Raw genomic sequence first — 14,992 nt, 5'->3', positions numbered from 1 at the left:
GCACATGGACATTTGTAATTGTTTATCTATTTGCCACTCCTGATTATTAATAGCATCCTGTACATATATCCATTTATTGTAAATCTGTTCATAGCTAATACAACCTGTATATAATGTTGATAGTACATCCATCTGTAAATATCACCATAGTTTTTCTATAACTGCACTTTATAACTTATACCTGTATCCTGCACTTGCTGCTATTGCACTGCTGGTTAGACCGAAACTGCATTTCGTTGCCTTGTACTAGTACATGTGTAATGACAATAAAGTTGAATCTAATCTAATCTAATCTAATCGTAAACACGCAACAATCTATTTAGTTTCAATTTATATTTATATCTATGTAAAATTGATTTAGATAATGCTTACACCGCACTAATAATGTGAGAGTATGTGATTGGCAGTAAATAACCTATATTCAAGTATACAGATATCTGTTTTCCATGACTCTTCCAAAACATTATGGGTTTTTCTGTTTTTCCAAAACTTTTCCAGGCCTGGAAAATGCCATGTCAAAATTCCATGACTTTTCCAGGTTTTCCATGCCCGTATGAACCCTGTAAAGTATTGCAAGAATACAAACTTTTTTAGGACTGACAAACTACTATCAAGATTTTTTTTGGGAGCCCATTTCTACCATACAATGAAAAATGAGCCGTGAAATTGAATACTAGGTCCAAATTATTACTTTAAATGGAATTTCAACTTTTAAAGTCATAATTTCACCTATTCTAAACCCAAGTTTTTGCTTTTTATCTCATATATTTCATTCCTAATTTTGACTAGGTATGTCATAATTTTTATCTGTTATCTTATAGTGATTGAAATTGTGACTTTAAAAGTAAAATAAATCATAATGTTGTCATCATAACCCAAGAGTAAAATTATGTGTTTCACAAAGAACCTTTAACTTTAGAGTTTTTTTCTAATTGTGAAAAACCTTTTAAACTTTACTGTAATCTACAGTAAATAAAATGTTTTTACCTTTTGTAAAATTAAGTTTCTAAAAACGGTTCTTCACTAAACCATCGATGCCAATAAATAAACATAATTTTTTAAAAGTGTAGTTAATGTAAAGATATTTACACCATTATTATATGCCATACGAAAACATGTCTTAACCCATTATGTGCTCTCATGGTGTGATAGTTAGTGTAGGATTACACAAAAAGAACAGAGTGGTGCATGGTAGAATGGAAAGAATTTACTCCACTTGTGTCAATTTATTTGAAATGTCATTATTTAAACATATTAATTACAATTACCATATTATATTATTCTTAATTTGTACTGCTCTGGGTAGCACACTGTTAAATGGGACAGCATTAGTCATGTGCAATCATATGCAAAAGATCTACTGCTTCTTTGTTCTTTTGTTTACACACAGTCTGTAAAAGATGCACAGATTTTTACACTCCTATGTGTGCTTTTATGAGATTATGGTGTTAAACCAGGGTCATACGGTTTATTTTTTCTTAATTATTATCATTCAGCACAAGAATAACCCTGAAAAAGTACTATAGTTATATTAAGTGATAACTTATAAGAAATCACATACCGGCAGTCCATCCTCTCCTGGTTCACCCTTGTCTCCAGGACCACCGGCAGGTCCAGGGTTTCCAAGCTCCCCTTGGCGACCTGGACCTCCAGGTTCTCCCGGAATCCCAGATGGGCCCTCTTTACCTGGAGCTCCAATAGGACCAGGCTCACCAACTGGACCCTTGAATAAAATATTAGTATAAGCAGGTAAAAAGTCCATTCTGCATTCTTTCCTGTTTTAAGGCTTGAAGGACTATTTTAGGGACTAGCTATTAAATGTAGTTTATGTGTTAAATCTGTATAAAAGAATCACTCACAGCAGATCCTGCTGGACCGACACCTCCTGCGAATCCTGGGAAACCACTGGGACCCTTTTAGCAAAATGGATTCAGCCAAAGAGAGAAGACAAGCAGCAAGATGATTCAGCAAGTAATGGAGCATTTCTGTGTATGACAGTCTGTGATTTCCGTGACTTACAGCTGCTCCTTGAGTTCCTCTGCCACCTTTGAGGCCTGTGATTCCCGCCACTCCCTAAAAGAAGCACTATAATTATACGTCTTATATTTGCACATATTTAGACAATTGTTTAAAAGTTGGGGATTGGTAAGATTTTCAAATAGTTGTCTCGCAACATGACTCTCAAGTGAGTGGGCTTGACAAACCACCTGAAGAAAACACACTCTTGCATCTCTCTGAAGCTGGATTTATACTTTCGCCTGGCGCCGCATCGTGCACCTTCGCTGACTGCGCGCACACCTCGCGAAATGAACGAGGCTTTTATACTTGCTGCGTTCACCGTTGTGATATTCTTTAAAACAACAGGGCGCGGTCAAAAGGAACTGACAGTAAAGTCAGACGGGTAAACAGAGAAGTAGGACGTTTCCGGAACTACGTTATATCATTAATATCATTCAACATTTTAAACAAATTATTTTTATTGATTTTATAAATTATTTTAATGATAAGGATTTTTATAACCATTCAAGATTTTTTTAATCAAACTTTGATGCATCACTTGCTTTTGTTCATATCTCGGACAGTTATACCTCTGAAAGTTTATTAAAATATTTAAGACAACAGAACATGGGTTGCTATACAAATATATTCTTTATTATAGCAAGAATAAAAGCAACAATAAAAACGCACTTGCTTAAAATTACAGATGTTTTTTTTTAGATTTAGCCCGCTCCACAGTTCACACATTACTGTTTGGCTAGTTTCTGTCCTCTACTTATGCTAAAAAGGCAATAATCGTCCAACAATCCTTACCATTATCACCAATAAAGTCTAGAAAAACAAGCCATCAGTATATTGTTAAACCAATAGGTTCAAATAATCCTTTCCAGTTATCAAAGAAATAATTTGTTCCTTAATTTTTAGTTTTGTAACTATTAAATTGTTTTAAATTCACAACTGTATATATACATCAGTGTAAAACCTATGCCTGTTGGAAAAACATATTTCTGTAATTGTGTACCTGGCTCACTTTTGCCATGACCTCTTTTGTTTTTTTAAAAACTTATCCCTCAGTTTTTTCCAAATCTTTTAACAAAAACTGGCCTCTTTCCCACAGCTGTTGCTATTTCTAGCCAATGATTATTGATCATCTGGTTATCTCTATGATCAGGGATCATAAAGATGTCTGTACAGTCATACCTGTTTCAGACAAAATCTCTTCAAAGTGATTCATATACAACTCAAATCAAACGCGGCGTGCACTGTTCGCTTGAGTCTCAAAAAATGCAGTGCGCACCGCCAGCTGAAATCATGTCGCGCGCACCCAAAGCGTACTTCTTCGACCACCGCGATGATGTGACATTCGCTGCGCACACTCAAGCGAACTAGCGGACGCATCGAGTATAAACCAGGCTTGACACTTTAACTAAGCACATTTACATCAGACACATTGTTAGAATCACTCCATATCTATTAAAAAAGATGAAAACACTGGGAGCTACACAAAGGCTCAGTGGTTAGGACTGTCACCTCACAGCAAGAGGGTCACTGGTTCGAGTCCCAGCTGGGTCAGTTGGCAATTCTGTGTGGAGTTTGTATGTTCTCCCCATGTTTGCGTGGGTTTTCTCAGGATGCTCTGGTTTCCCGCACAGTCCAAAGACTTGCCCTATAGGTGAATTGGGTAAGCTAAATTGGCCGTAGTGTATGTATAAGAATGAGTGTGTATGGATGTTTTCCAGTACTGGGTTTCAGTTGGAAGGCCATCCGCTGTGTAAAACATATGCTGAATAAGTTGGCGGTTCATTCCGCTGTGGGGACCCCTGATGTATAAAGGGACTAAGTTGAAGGAAAATGAATGAATGAAAACACTGTACATTTATGAAGTATGCTTCACACAGGTGAGTGGGCTTGACAAACCACCTGTAGAAACACTCTTCTCTCTCTAAAAAACACTCCAACCTCCTTACTTTAGCACTTAACATTTCCTTTGTATAACTAGTACGTCTTGTGTATATTGTCTCTTCTTGTCGAATAACTGAATGCCTCCTCAATTGATAGTACGTTTGTTGAATTCAAGTTACATTGCATCTACATGCTAATTACATCATATTATAAGTAGACTGTTAGGTTGGGGTTGGGGTTGGGGTTATGGTTAGTGTAAGTTGACATGTACTTGCAAAGTTTCTTATAGTCAGTTAAATATCTGTTGAAGGAGCAGTATCAACAGATATTAAGCAGACAGTCTACTAATACTCAAATGGACCATCAAAATAAAGTGTTACTGAAAGTCGGACAAATGTGTCCGCTAAATAACTAAAGGTAAAAAACAAACATAAGATGAATTTTGTAACATTTCTGTGCTGACAAATCTGAATTTGCATCATTTCCAGTCTTTAGTGACTACGTTTACGTGGACATCAGTAATCAAATTATTTGCCTTCATTTAATTAACACAATAATAAGACTAAGGCGTTTATATGAGTTGCTTTTTGAATGTTCCTTTCATGATCCAGTTGTACATGTTATAGCGCATAATTCGATTAACGTCATTGTGTCACCACACTATCTGCATTTCCTCCACAGTTTCATGTAATTTCAGGTGTTTCATTTTTAATTTGTCGACTTTAACTGCAGTTTGGCACTTTCATTCGGGAACATTTCATGCATGTCCCCATGACAAACGAGATATTGGATGCAACTTTGAACTGCTGGAAGAGTGTGGCTTTAATGGAAGTTTATATTGCATGCTGAAAGGAAGAAAAAAAACCTTCTCATTTCAAGATGCTAGTGTCTGTGGTCTGCACTGACTCGGTAGGTGTGTGTGTGTGCGTGTGTGCGCGTGCATGTGCGTGTGCGTGTGTGTGTGTGGGTATGTGTGTGTGTGGGTGGGTGTGTGGACTGTCCTGTCGCAAAACGCGGCGAAAGGTTCTACATGAAGGTAATAGTTCAATTAAGGTGTTTACATGTCTGTACTGTACTTCAATAATGCCACGTAAATCGGCATACTCCACATGTCTTAATTTGATTTCTCTTTAGTTAAATTATGACCTTAATCTGATTAAATTAATCAAAAATCGCTGTTTACATGGTAGACTTTTAATCAGAGTATTGTCTTAATCGCATTAAAATCGGATTATTGGTGTCCATGTAAACGTACTCATTGTCCCATGACTCTTCAGTGACCATTTTAATACACTGATTTGGTGCTCAAGAAACATTTCATTATTATCAATTATTATAATCATTTCATTAAATATTTTGGTAAAACAGTGACAATTTTGGAGGGTTCTTTGATGCAAACAGGTATTTGTATGTATTTTATCTTCACTGTAACATTTATTCAGCTATCATATCTATGATTATCTATCAGTCCTGTTTCTCACCTGTGGTCCAGGTTTCCCCGCCATTCCCTGAGGCCCTGGAGAACCTCCTTCTCCCTTTGCACCTTCCTCTCCAGTTTCACCTTTAACTCCAGGCTGACCATCAGGACCCTTTCACAAAAAAAGACCACATTAACAATTTATACCAAATTATATTAATAAAATTACATTACATGAATGAATGAATGGGTGGACTAACTTACAGGAGGTCCAGCAAACCCAACAGGACCAATAGGACCTGGTTCTCCAGGTGAGCCCTGAAACGCAATACATGATATTGGCAACCACACGAGTGAAGAACACACTATAAGCAAATGTTAAATTTCAGGTTTTCTAATGTTAAACTGCTCTACTCACAGCCATTGCTCTGGAGCCTGGAGATCCAGAAGGACCTCGTGGGCCTTGCTCTCCCTGTAATTGAACAATCCTTTTAGCACAACAGATTTTAACACAACAGTAATGAAAGAAACATTAAAGTCTCACTTTTGCTGAAAAAACACAATCAGAAAAAACAGATTGGAGAAATTGTACATTTTTAATAGAGTACTTTACAAATAATAAATAATATATATATATATACTGTATATTTATATTCCACTTTGACTGGAATAAAATCAGATTTACATATTTAGAAATGAATTTTAAGGTCCATATTATTATTTTTTTTTTTTTTGTGTCTGTGTGTTTTTTTTTTATTAGAATATACAAAAGGTACACAATTTGAGATAATGCAAATACAAAGAAAATGAAACAATAACAAAAATACAAAAAAAACAACAATACAATCAAGTACCGGCAGGTGCGTGTGTGTGTGTGTGTGCGTGTGTGCATGTAAAGGTAACATGGTAAACAGGTCAGAGTACATACAAAAGGAACAATAACAGTCACTAAATGAAGCAAGTAACTTATATAAGAAGTGACAACAATGCTAGTGATATAATGATAGTAATAATGACAGTAAACAAGCAAGAAAGGACAACAGTAATAATCATTAACAACAACCACTACAATAATAAAATAAATCCCAAATAATACACCAACTACTACTACAGAGAGTTTCTAATGCTAAAACTATTACTACTGCTACTACATCCACAACCACTACTACTCCTACAATGTGTACTACTACTAAACCTTTTACAATGACTACTACCACTGATACTACTACTACATCTACTACTAATACTACTACAGAAATGACTGCTACTACAACATCTACATCAACAACGTCTACTGCTTCTGATACTACTACACAGACAACGACAACGACTACTACTACTACTACTACTACTACACATCCACTACTTCTGATACCACTATACCAACGACATCTACTACTTTGACTACTACTTCAAAAACCCAAACTACAACTTCAACCACTACTACTACTACTACTACTACTACTACTACTACTACTACTACTACTACTACTACTATGACTACTACTACAACTACAGCAACCTGAATAATGACAATAGTAGAAATACTTGTAATAATGAAAATGAGGGGATAACAGGACAAGTCAGGACAGTACTAATAATAATGATAACAAAAGTAGAAGTAATAATATTGATGATGATAATAGTGAGAAGGTGAAGGGGGGTTGGGATTTCAGGAAGAGAACAAATAATAATAATAATGATAATAATAATAATAATAATGATAATAATAATAATAATACTAATAATAATAATAATAATAATAAGTAGAAAAAGGAAAGAGAAGAAATAGAAGATTAGAAAATTTAAAAAAAAGAAATAAAATAAAAAAAAAGAAAAGGAAGGAAAAGAAAGGTCAATATTATTACTAAAGACTTTTTTTTGTTGTTCTTTGATTGTCTTGAACCGTGGTGCCCAAACTTTTTCCTATAAAGGGCCAAAAATATACTGTGGGCCGAATATATATACCAATCTGTATATATTAAATTTGGGTAATTTTCTAATTTATTTGGTAATATTTAAAAATAACTAGAAAACTGTGCTTTTAAATCATATTGACTAATGCAGTATCATTTTTAACATTTTATAATGAACTTAATACAGTAAAACTTCATTTATAACACAAGTTCAATGCTGAATACACTAGTCAAGATTACTTTGGTTTGCTCACAGATGTCTTGTGCATCTGTCAAGTGACACTGCAGTATTTACATTTTAAAAGTCTGATTCATTTACAGTATTAACTTGAATCATTTCATTTCAGTTGGCTCTTTTTATAGCTCAGTAATAAAACAAAGAAACAAAAGGTTACGTTAAAATTGAAATGACGAGCACGGTCAAAAGCATTCACCACAACCACCTCCCCATCATTATCCCTCTCTTTTCAGATGGGATGGCGGGCCAAATCAAAGGTTACCATGGGCCAACTCTGGCCTGCAGGCCCTACTTTGGGCATCTCTGGTCTAGAACAAACCACTATTAATAGACCTAATTAACCTAACTTGCTGAGTAAACCTAATAACCTTAAGCCTTTAAATTGAACTTCAAGCTGAGTACTAGTATCTTGCAAAATAACTACTACAATATTATGTAATGTTATTATGTAGAAGACCAAAGAAATTAGTTATTAGACATTAGTTATTAAAATCATTAAGTATAAAAATGTGTTGAAAATCTTCTCTCCTTTAAACAGCACTTCGAAAACATTTGAAAGAAGAATTAAAATTTCACAGGATGTTAATAATTTTGCCTTTAACAGTATGTACAGTATATCTGTATATTCAATTGTATATACTGTAGGCTAGTATCATCAAACCTTCTCTCCAGATGGGCCGGCTGGTCCAACAGGTCCAACAGGTCCAGGTAGTCCCTACAGACATCACAGAAAATCTATTCAGTGTCTATGTAATGGTAACACTTTATTTTGATGGTCCATTAGAGTATTAGTAGACTGTCTGCTTAATATCTGTTGATATGCTCCTTCAACAGTACATGTCAATTTACACTAACCCCAACCCTAACAGTCTACTTATAATCTAATGAGAATTAGTCGGCATGTAGATGTAATGTAACTTAAAGTTAAAGTGTGACCTATGTAACTCCTGCTTTGTTAAGAAATGGGTCAGATATTTTTGAATTATTGACTGGATCTGAGTCACTCACTCGAACACCATCATTTCCAGCAGCCCCTTCTCCCCCTCTGTCACCGATTGCACCCTGAGGACACAGATAAAATCTATTAAAACTCAAGATTTTGTGCAAATCGATAAGAGAAATATGGAAAACTCTCCTTGATGTGGATTCCATTGCTGCTTCACAGATCCACGCAGATAACGTTTGACGGATAATATCAGAAAATATTAACTTCCTGCTTCAGGATATTAGCAAGTCATACAGTATGTCACAGCCATCATGCCTTACAGAGACTGACCCACCAAAACATTTAATATATGTAATATTATCACAATGATTGCAAAGTATGAAAGTAAAACATGTGCTGTGTTTGTATGTGCAAATGTTGCCACACTCACACTTTCTCCTTTAGGTCCAGCTGGTCCACTTATTCCTCTCTCTCCTGGCATGCCCTGTAGACCTGGTGGTCCCGGTTCTCCTACAATTCCAGCTGGACCATGTTTACCCTGTACAGCCATTATTATACTGTTATCATGTTGAACACAGTGCACAAAATTACAATAAAGACAAAGGTTAATTATTATGGAAATAAGCATTCAGTTCAATACTTTTTAATTCATTACTGATAAAGGGATGGTTCACCCAAAATTAACATTCTGTTATCATTTACTCTTATTTGGTTCCAAATGCATAACTCTTTGAAACATAAACCTCCATCACAAATGAAAGCTTCCTTATCTGCGAAATGTGATGCTCTCATTTATGTGCGCTTATCTCTTAACAAAAGCTGTATTGATTTAAAAACGTCTTTTTTAAAGCTTTTTAGATTTATAACCCATATAGAAATCTGATACATAGAAATATATGTAAATTACATATATGACTTACAAGTTCATATCTGAATTTGACATATATAAAAGGCCATATTTGTAACACATTTAAAAATATAGCAAAAATGATGCTTGCTTGAATGATAGTGACAGCTCTTTGGATCTCATCTTGAGAGTTGACAACAACAGATTCCAAATGCAAACAGCACACTTGAACTCTGGACCTTTTATCTGCCCATTGTAATTGGGATAATGGGGGAATAACACAAACCTGGCCATGGAACAGCTGAGAAGCCAATTGTCCAATTACTTTTGGTCCCATAACAAGTGGGAGGCACATGCGCAAACTGTTGTAATTCCTACACCGTTCACCTGATTTGGATGTAAATACCCTTGAATTAAAGCTGACAGTCTGCAGTTAAACCACATCTTGTTCGCTTCAATTCAAATCCTATATGTTGGTGTATAGAGCCAAAAATGTTAGAATTGTGTCAATGTCCCAATATTTATTGACCTAACTGTATGTTCAAACGTAGAATTTATTTATGTTTATTTATGTGAAATCCAAATATTCAATTCAATCCAAGTTTATTTGTATAACGCTTTTTACAATAATTATTCTTTCAAAGCAGCTTTACAAAAGGTGCACATTATTGCATTAAGATCAAATTAAGTTAAGGTTACAATCAAATATATGTTATTTTATACAGACATCATTAACCTGCAATTTTAATAGTGTTGGAATATCTAGCCAATTCCATGCGTGTCCCATAAAAAAGGTCAGGAGAGGGTTTTCTTCAATGTCAAAAATATTAGTAATTTATTAAGATACAATTGAATAATTCAAGGACAGAGCTCTGGGTTACGTTACCCTAATGCAATACATGAATTACATTCAAGAGGTTCGCAACTAACTTACATTTCCCTAACTCCAGCATATATACACAACTGATTTTAACAGGTGGAGTTTTGGTGTAACGTCACTTCTTAGTCATTCTGCAGTCCTTTGGCTCTTGTACCCAAACATACTTCCTCTTTCTGCAACTCTTCTCTGCATACCAGAACTGAACAGTTAAGTGAACTTATATATTTATATATTTAATATATTTCACAACTATATTTCAAAGCTTCTTGTGACATGTCTAGACAGCTCAGATCAAGTCTGGAGCAAGGACCTGACACTATATTTATTCTTATTCTGCTATTTCCCTCTAATCAGCAGTTCCTTCTAAGAAGTATGCTTGGTTAAGATTTGGTATCATACAAAAGAAAAAGATTGATTAATCTGTTGTTAGTCTGTAACATTTGTTCTAATACATTTTTTAAATAAATTTCTTTTTTCCGACAATAGCATATAGGTTATGTCTATGTGCACATGTTTAATGAAGTGTTTTTATGTATTAAGTGTATATGCTGTTCTTGAAGTCCTTGATGGTTGGAACATCAACTTGTATGGCATTTATGTAATTTGCATATATTGCCATTTATTAGATTTCTATGTAGAAATCTTTGTTCAGCTGGACTTTTAAAGTTTAACCTTGTTGGTTGCATGTATCTTTGAGTAAATTATGAATTATCTCTTTAAAAAGGCTTTTCTATCATCTTTTAATCACATCTACCTTGATTAATATTATTAATGAGAGCCTAACCTTAGGACCATCGTGTCCAGGGCCCCCTGCGCTTCCTTTGGCTCCTGGTAAACCATTAGGACCTGGATCACCTCTCTCACCAGGGGTTCCTCGTTCCCCCTACAAAAGTGATGGACAGAAATAATGAGTGGCTTTTCAAGTGCATTCTGAATACACTGCACACAATATACAATAGATACAATAGCTCACCCTTGGTCCAGTCAGACCAGGACCACCTTCCTCTCCATGGATACCCTGAGGGGAAATTGTAATAGGAGTTGTAATAATTCATATTTTCAGACAATGTATGTTCTTTATGTACAGCAGATATGGCATAAGAATGAGGTAAAAGAGCTCAAAGCAACAATCAACTGACCTCATCACCTGGTTTTCCCGACTGTCCTGGTGGGCCCGGGGGTCCAGGTAAACCCTAGAGGTTTAAGATAATTAATAATAGATTTAGGACTTCCTAGCATTAATAATATCGAATTTACTGACAGCTATGTTAAATATTTCATTCTTAAAATGGCAATTGATGCACAATATATCAGCAGCCATGTTGATATCTGATTATAAATGCTAATGGTTTAATGTTATTGCTTCCCCTGATGAGATAATAAATTATCAGCTCAAAGATTATGGATTATTTCAACTTGTTGATCTACTTCGCATGTGTAGCCATGAGTTGATTTAAAAGGAAGCCGTTTGGCAGTTTTCACCATAAAAATTATTTGTGGGTTCTGAAATAAACTCAACTCTCTACTGTCTTTGTTTGGATTTTTATTTTCTGTAATTAGGCTCAGTAATATTTATATTTATATTAGTATTTATTAATCTATATTCCTTATTAGTTCTCAGCATTCAAAAAATGTAGAGCTTAGAGCTGAAATTTTAATCACTATTATATAAATTTTCTTAACTCCCTTAGGTCAACATAGGGCTGTAGATATTGGAAAATTTGAACATTGCAATATTTTGTTATTCTGTGATATACATTGCAATATGAATACAATTTCACCAGATGACTTGTTTGGAAAGAATTTATCATTATAGACTGATGCAGAAGATTTGGTAAGGTAGTGCATCTGCATAACATATAATAAAGAATCTACAAGCATAGTAAAATACAATAAAGGAAAATATCCAAATCAAGTAAGCAGTGTTTTATGGTTTAACAGTCTAACTGTATTCAGGTATCCAGCAATTGAATAATCAAATGTCAAAAAGTCTTTGTTGTATAAACAATTCAATAAAAATAATTATTAAAGTTACAAACGTTACAATTTCTTATGCCCGAATGCTTTTTAAATCCTCAAACAAATCCCAGACTTCAAAAACATTGCAAATGTTCAATTATAATCCAGCATATCCTTGCATTTCCTATGCTGTGAATATTGCAAATGATCACATTGTGATATCGATGCTGAAACGATATATTGTGCAGCCCTTTTTTTGATTTTCCTCAAAAAAAAAAAGTGAGTAAACCCATTGTCTTTAAATTAAGTGAATGTGTGTAATTATAAAAATTACATTAACTTAAATTAAAGGACACCTATTTTACCCCTTTTACAAGACGTAAGATAAGCCTTTGGTGTCTCCAGAATTTGTCTGCAAAGTTTCAGCTCAAAATACCCATCAGATTATTTATTATAGCCTCCAGAATCTGCCCATTTTGGTGTCTGAGTACATTGTAGCTGTTTTTAGCCTGTGGCTTTAAATGCAAATGAGCTGCTTCTCCCTGCCCATCGTTCCCACTCACTTCTCATCGTGCATTATGTCAGATAAACAGCACAGTGACCGAGTCAGACTTGGATGAAGCTGAAATAGAGCTCATTAGTCAAAAATACCAAGTAAGTTTATTTGATGTATTTGTGGTGGAGTTTATTCAAGCCTTTCTGAAATGAGGAGTCACACACACACACACACACATATATATTAGTGTTTACTGACACCACGCGGCCGTGGTGATTATATTAGTTAAAATGACATTTTACTCTCTTTATTAGAAACATGCTCTGTTTTAAAAACATTTTAAACTTTTAAAACTTATACAAATCACAGAGAGTCTGTGATTCAATTCAGTGGGTGGGGTAAACTGCACTCCTACGTCACATTGCAATGGGCCTCAAAATCACTCAGGAAATTTAAAAAAAAAGAGACTTGTGTTTATATCACTCCAATATGACAGTGGACACACTATACATACAGACAGTTCTGTCCAAACAGCTTACAAAAGTTTAATCATAGGTGCCCTTTAGCAGTTCCAAGTTCCAAAAAGGCTTACTCACTCAAATAATTTTTTGACTGTCTAGACAACTTTCTGCATGCCAAATAATGTATAATTGTTAATGTTAGAAGAAGCCCTAATATTAAAAAATAAACTGTATTTGCTTGATTTAAATAAATTGTCTTTTGGTCTATAGGGACTAAAAAACATAATTTCTAAAAGTATGTCTTGATTTTGCCAAGTACAATGCGATCCTTGATTAACATCTATGTTAATCCTGGAACATAATTTTTGTTCGAAAAATGTAATCCATACCTTTTTCCTGCCCCTAAACCCAACCTTAACTGTAAATTATTCACAAAATCAGAGGGGAATAATAGTTGGATAACAAATCAAGTGCAAAAACCTAACCGTAAGCCTAAACTTAACATAAACGGTGAAGGTATTCCTTAAAGGTTCAGCACAGCCAGAGTTTTATGTGTTGAGCAATAACTAGGACAATGTTAGCACCTGTTAGCTTTAATTGTGGGGAAAACTGGATAATTTTGAGCTTTTGTCAGCTAATTTCATCTTCTGGGTTTAAAATCATTTTTGGGGCAGAATTAAAATCAGTGACGTAGCACGAATCTGCAAGTGGAGTGATGACACGTTGGTTTCTCATTATTATACATAGCTTAGTTTTCTTATTCTATGAGAAGACCCTGTTTCTTAATTATTCATGAGAGCACGTGTTTTCCAAAGGCAAAACAGACCTGCCAAGCTGTGAGACCCAATGACTGGGTGAGACCGCGTCCATGCATGGCAAGCAGTATTTAGCCATTCTTGAAGGGTTGTAATGTTATGTGTTTGTTTTCATGATTCACAGGGTTTGTTGCATGTTTTTCTCTGTGATGCTGTCAGGGCCGATACAGCAAAGCTGTTTGTGTGCAGCAAGCATTTTCTTCAGGAGATAGCTGTACGAGAATTGGAGAATGGAGGACTTTGTCTTTTATCAGTTGAGTTCATTACCATTCAGACACATCGCCTATATCCGTGCTGCTGTGTTCACCAATGTTTAAAATCCTCCGGATTACCGGCAGGGCTAATGGTTGGAATACATAGGGCAAGAGACCTGCTGTACTGCTATCCACTGTGTCTGCATTCAGACCCGGGGATTCAGGAGGAGAGAAGTCCACCTCATTTTTAGGGTTCACATGATTATCTTTATAATGATATAACAAATTGTGGTTATGTGTATATAAAATTACGAATAACATATGTAGAAGGGCATTAAATTACGTACTGTTTATTTCTTTGCATTTTAACTTTGTAAATGATAAAATCATGCTTCGCCTCATGGTTTGCGTCCCATTTCGTGAACCAACTGACAACATAGATTCAGGAACAAGTCCTACTTGGTGAAATCAAGTTAGGGTTTCTAAAACTTGCTGTTTGCTGTCATGATATATAAAACTTATTAATATAATAAGACATTTAACATTAAATTCATCTCTAAATCAACCATAATTAAAGAAAAAAAGAACATACTTGAAAGCCTGTTAGTCCAGGAGGTCCCTGTTCTCCTCTCTTCCCTGCTACACCCTGAAAAGAAATAAAACCAAAGCATATACACTACAGTGAGATCTTCTTCATCACTTTCACAACAGTGTGAAATACAATACAATATTGTGAGATATATATTATTGAGATTTATAAAAGAGCTAAGAAGACAACCAATCAAAATACACACAAATTGTGAACAGCGACAAATGTGTCATAAACAATTAACTAGAAGACTCACAGGAGGTCCTGTAGTTCCTGCTGGTCCTTCTTCTCCATCTTTCCCATTTGGTCCCTGCAGGAAATATAACCGTCATAA

The 14,992-nt window shown here is 35.0% G+C and overlaps 1 protein-coding gene across 2 annotated transcripts in view; it reads right to left on the bottom strand.

Moving 5' to 3' along the window:
* col5a2b (collagen, type V, alpha 2b) overlaps positions 1 to 14,992 on the bottom strand; it is a 65,143-nt gene that overhangs the window by 18,575 nt on the left and 31,576 nt on the right. For both annotated transcript variants that reach the window (XM_056459603.1, XM_056459604.1), the window contains exons 29-42: positions 14,915 to 14,968; positions 14,662 to 14,715; positions 11,284 to 11,337; positions 11,118 to 11,162; positions 10,929 to 11,027; positions 8,848 to 8,955; positions 8,480 to 8,533; positions 8,133 to 8,186; positions 5,736 to 5,789; positions 5,582 to 5,635; positions 5,382 to 5,489; positions 2,020 to 2,073; positions 1,860 to 1,913; positions 1,562 to 1,723 (exon numbers count right to left, since the gene is read on the bottom strand). In XM_056459603.1, coding sequence (XP_056315578.1) covers positions 1,562 to 1,723; positions 1,860 to 1,913; positions 2,020 to 2,073; positions 5,382 to 5,489; positions 5,582 to 5,635; positions 5,736 to 5,789; positions 8,133 to 8,186; positions 8,480 to 8,533; positions 8,848 to 8,955; positions 10,929 to 11,027; positions 11,118 to 11,162; positions 11,284 to 11,337; positions 14,662 to 14,715; positions 14,915 to 14,968 — 1,008 coding nt within the window. The remainder of the gene's footprint in view (positions 1 to 1,561; positions 1,724 to 1,859; positions 1,914 to 2,019; positions 2,074 to 5,381; positions 5,490 to 5,581; positions 5,636 to 5,735; positions 5,790 to 8,132; positions 8,187 to 8,479; positions 8,534 to 8,847; positions 8,956 to 10,928; positions 11,028 to 11,117; positions 11,163 to 11,283; positions 11,338 to 14,661; positions 14,716 to 14,914; positions 14,969 to 14,992) is intronic.

Source organism: Danio aesculapii, chromosome 6 (genome assembly GCF_903798145.1).
Source record: "Danio aesculapii chromosome 6, fDanAes4.1, whole genome shotgun sequence".
Taxonomy (NCBI): domain Eukaryota; kingdom Metazoa; phylum Chordata; class Actinopteri; order Cypriniformes; family Danionidae; genus Danio; species Danio aesculapii.
This window is presented reverse-complemented; position numbering and strand designations above follow the sequence as displayed.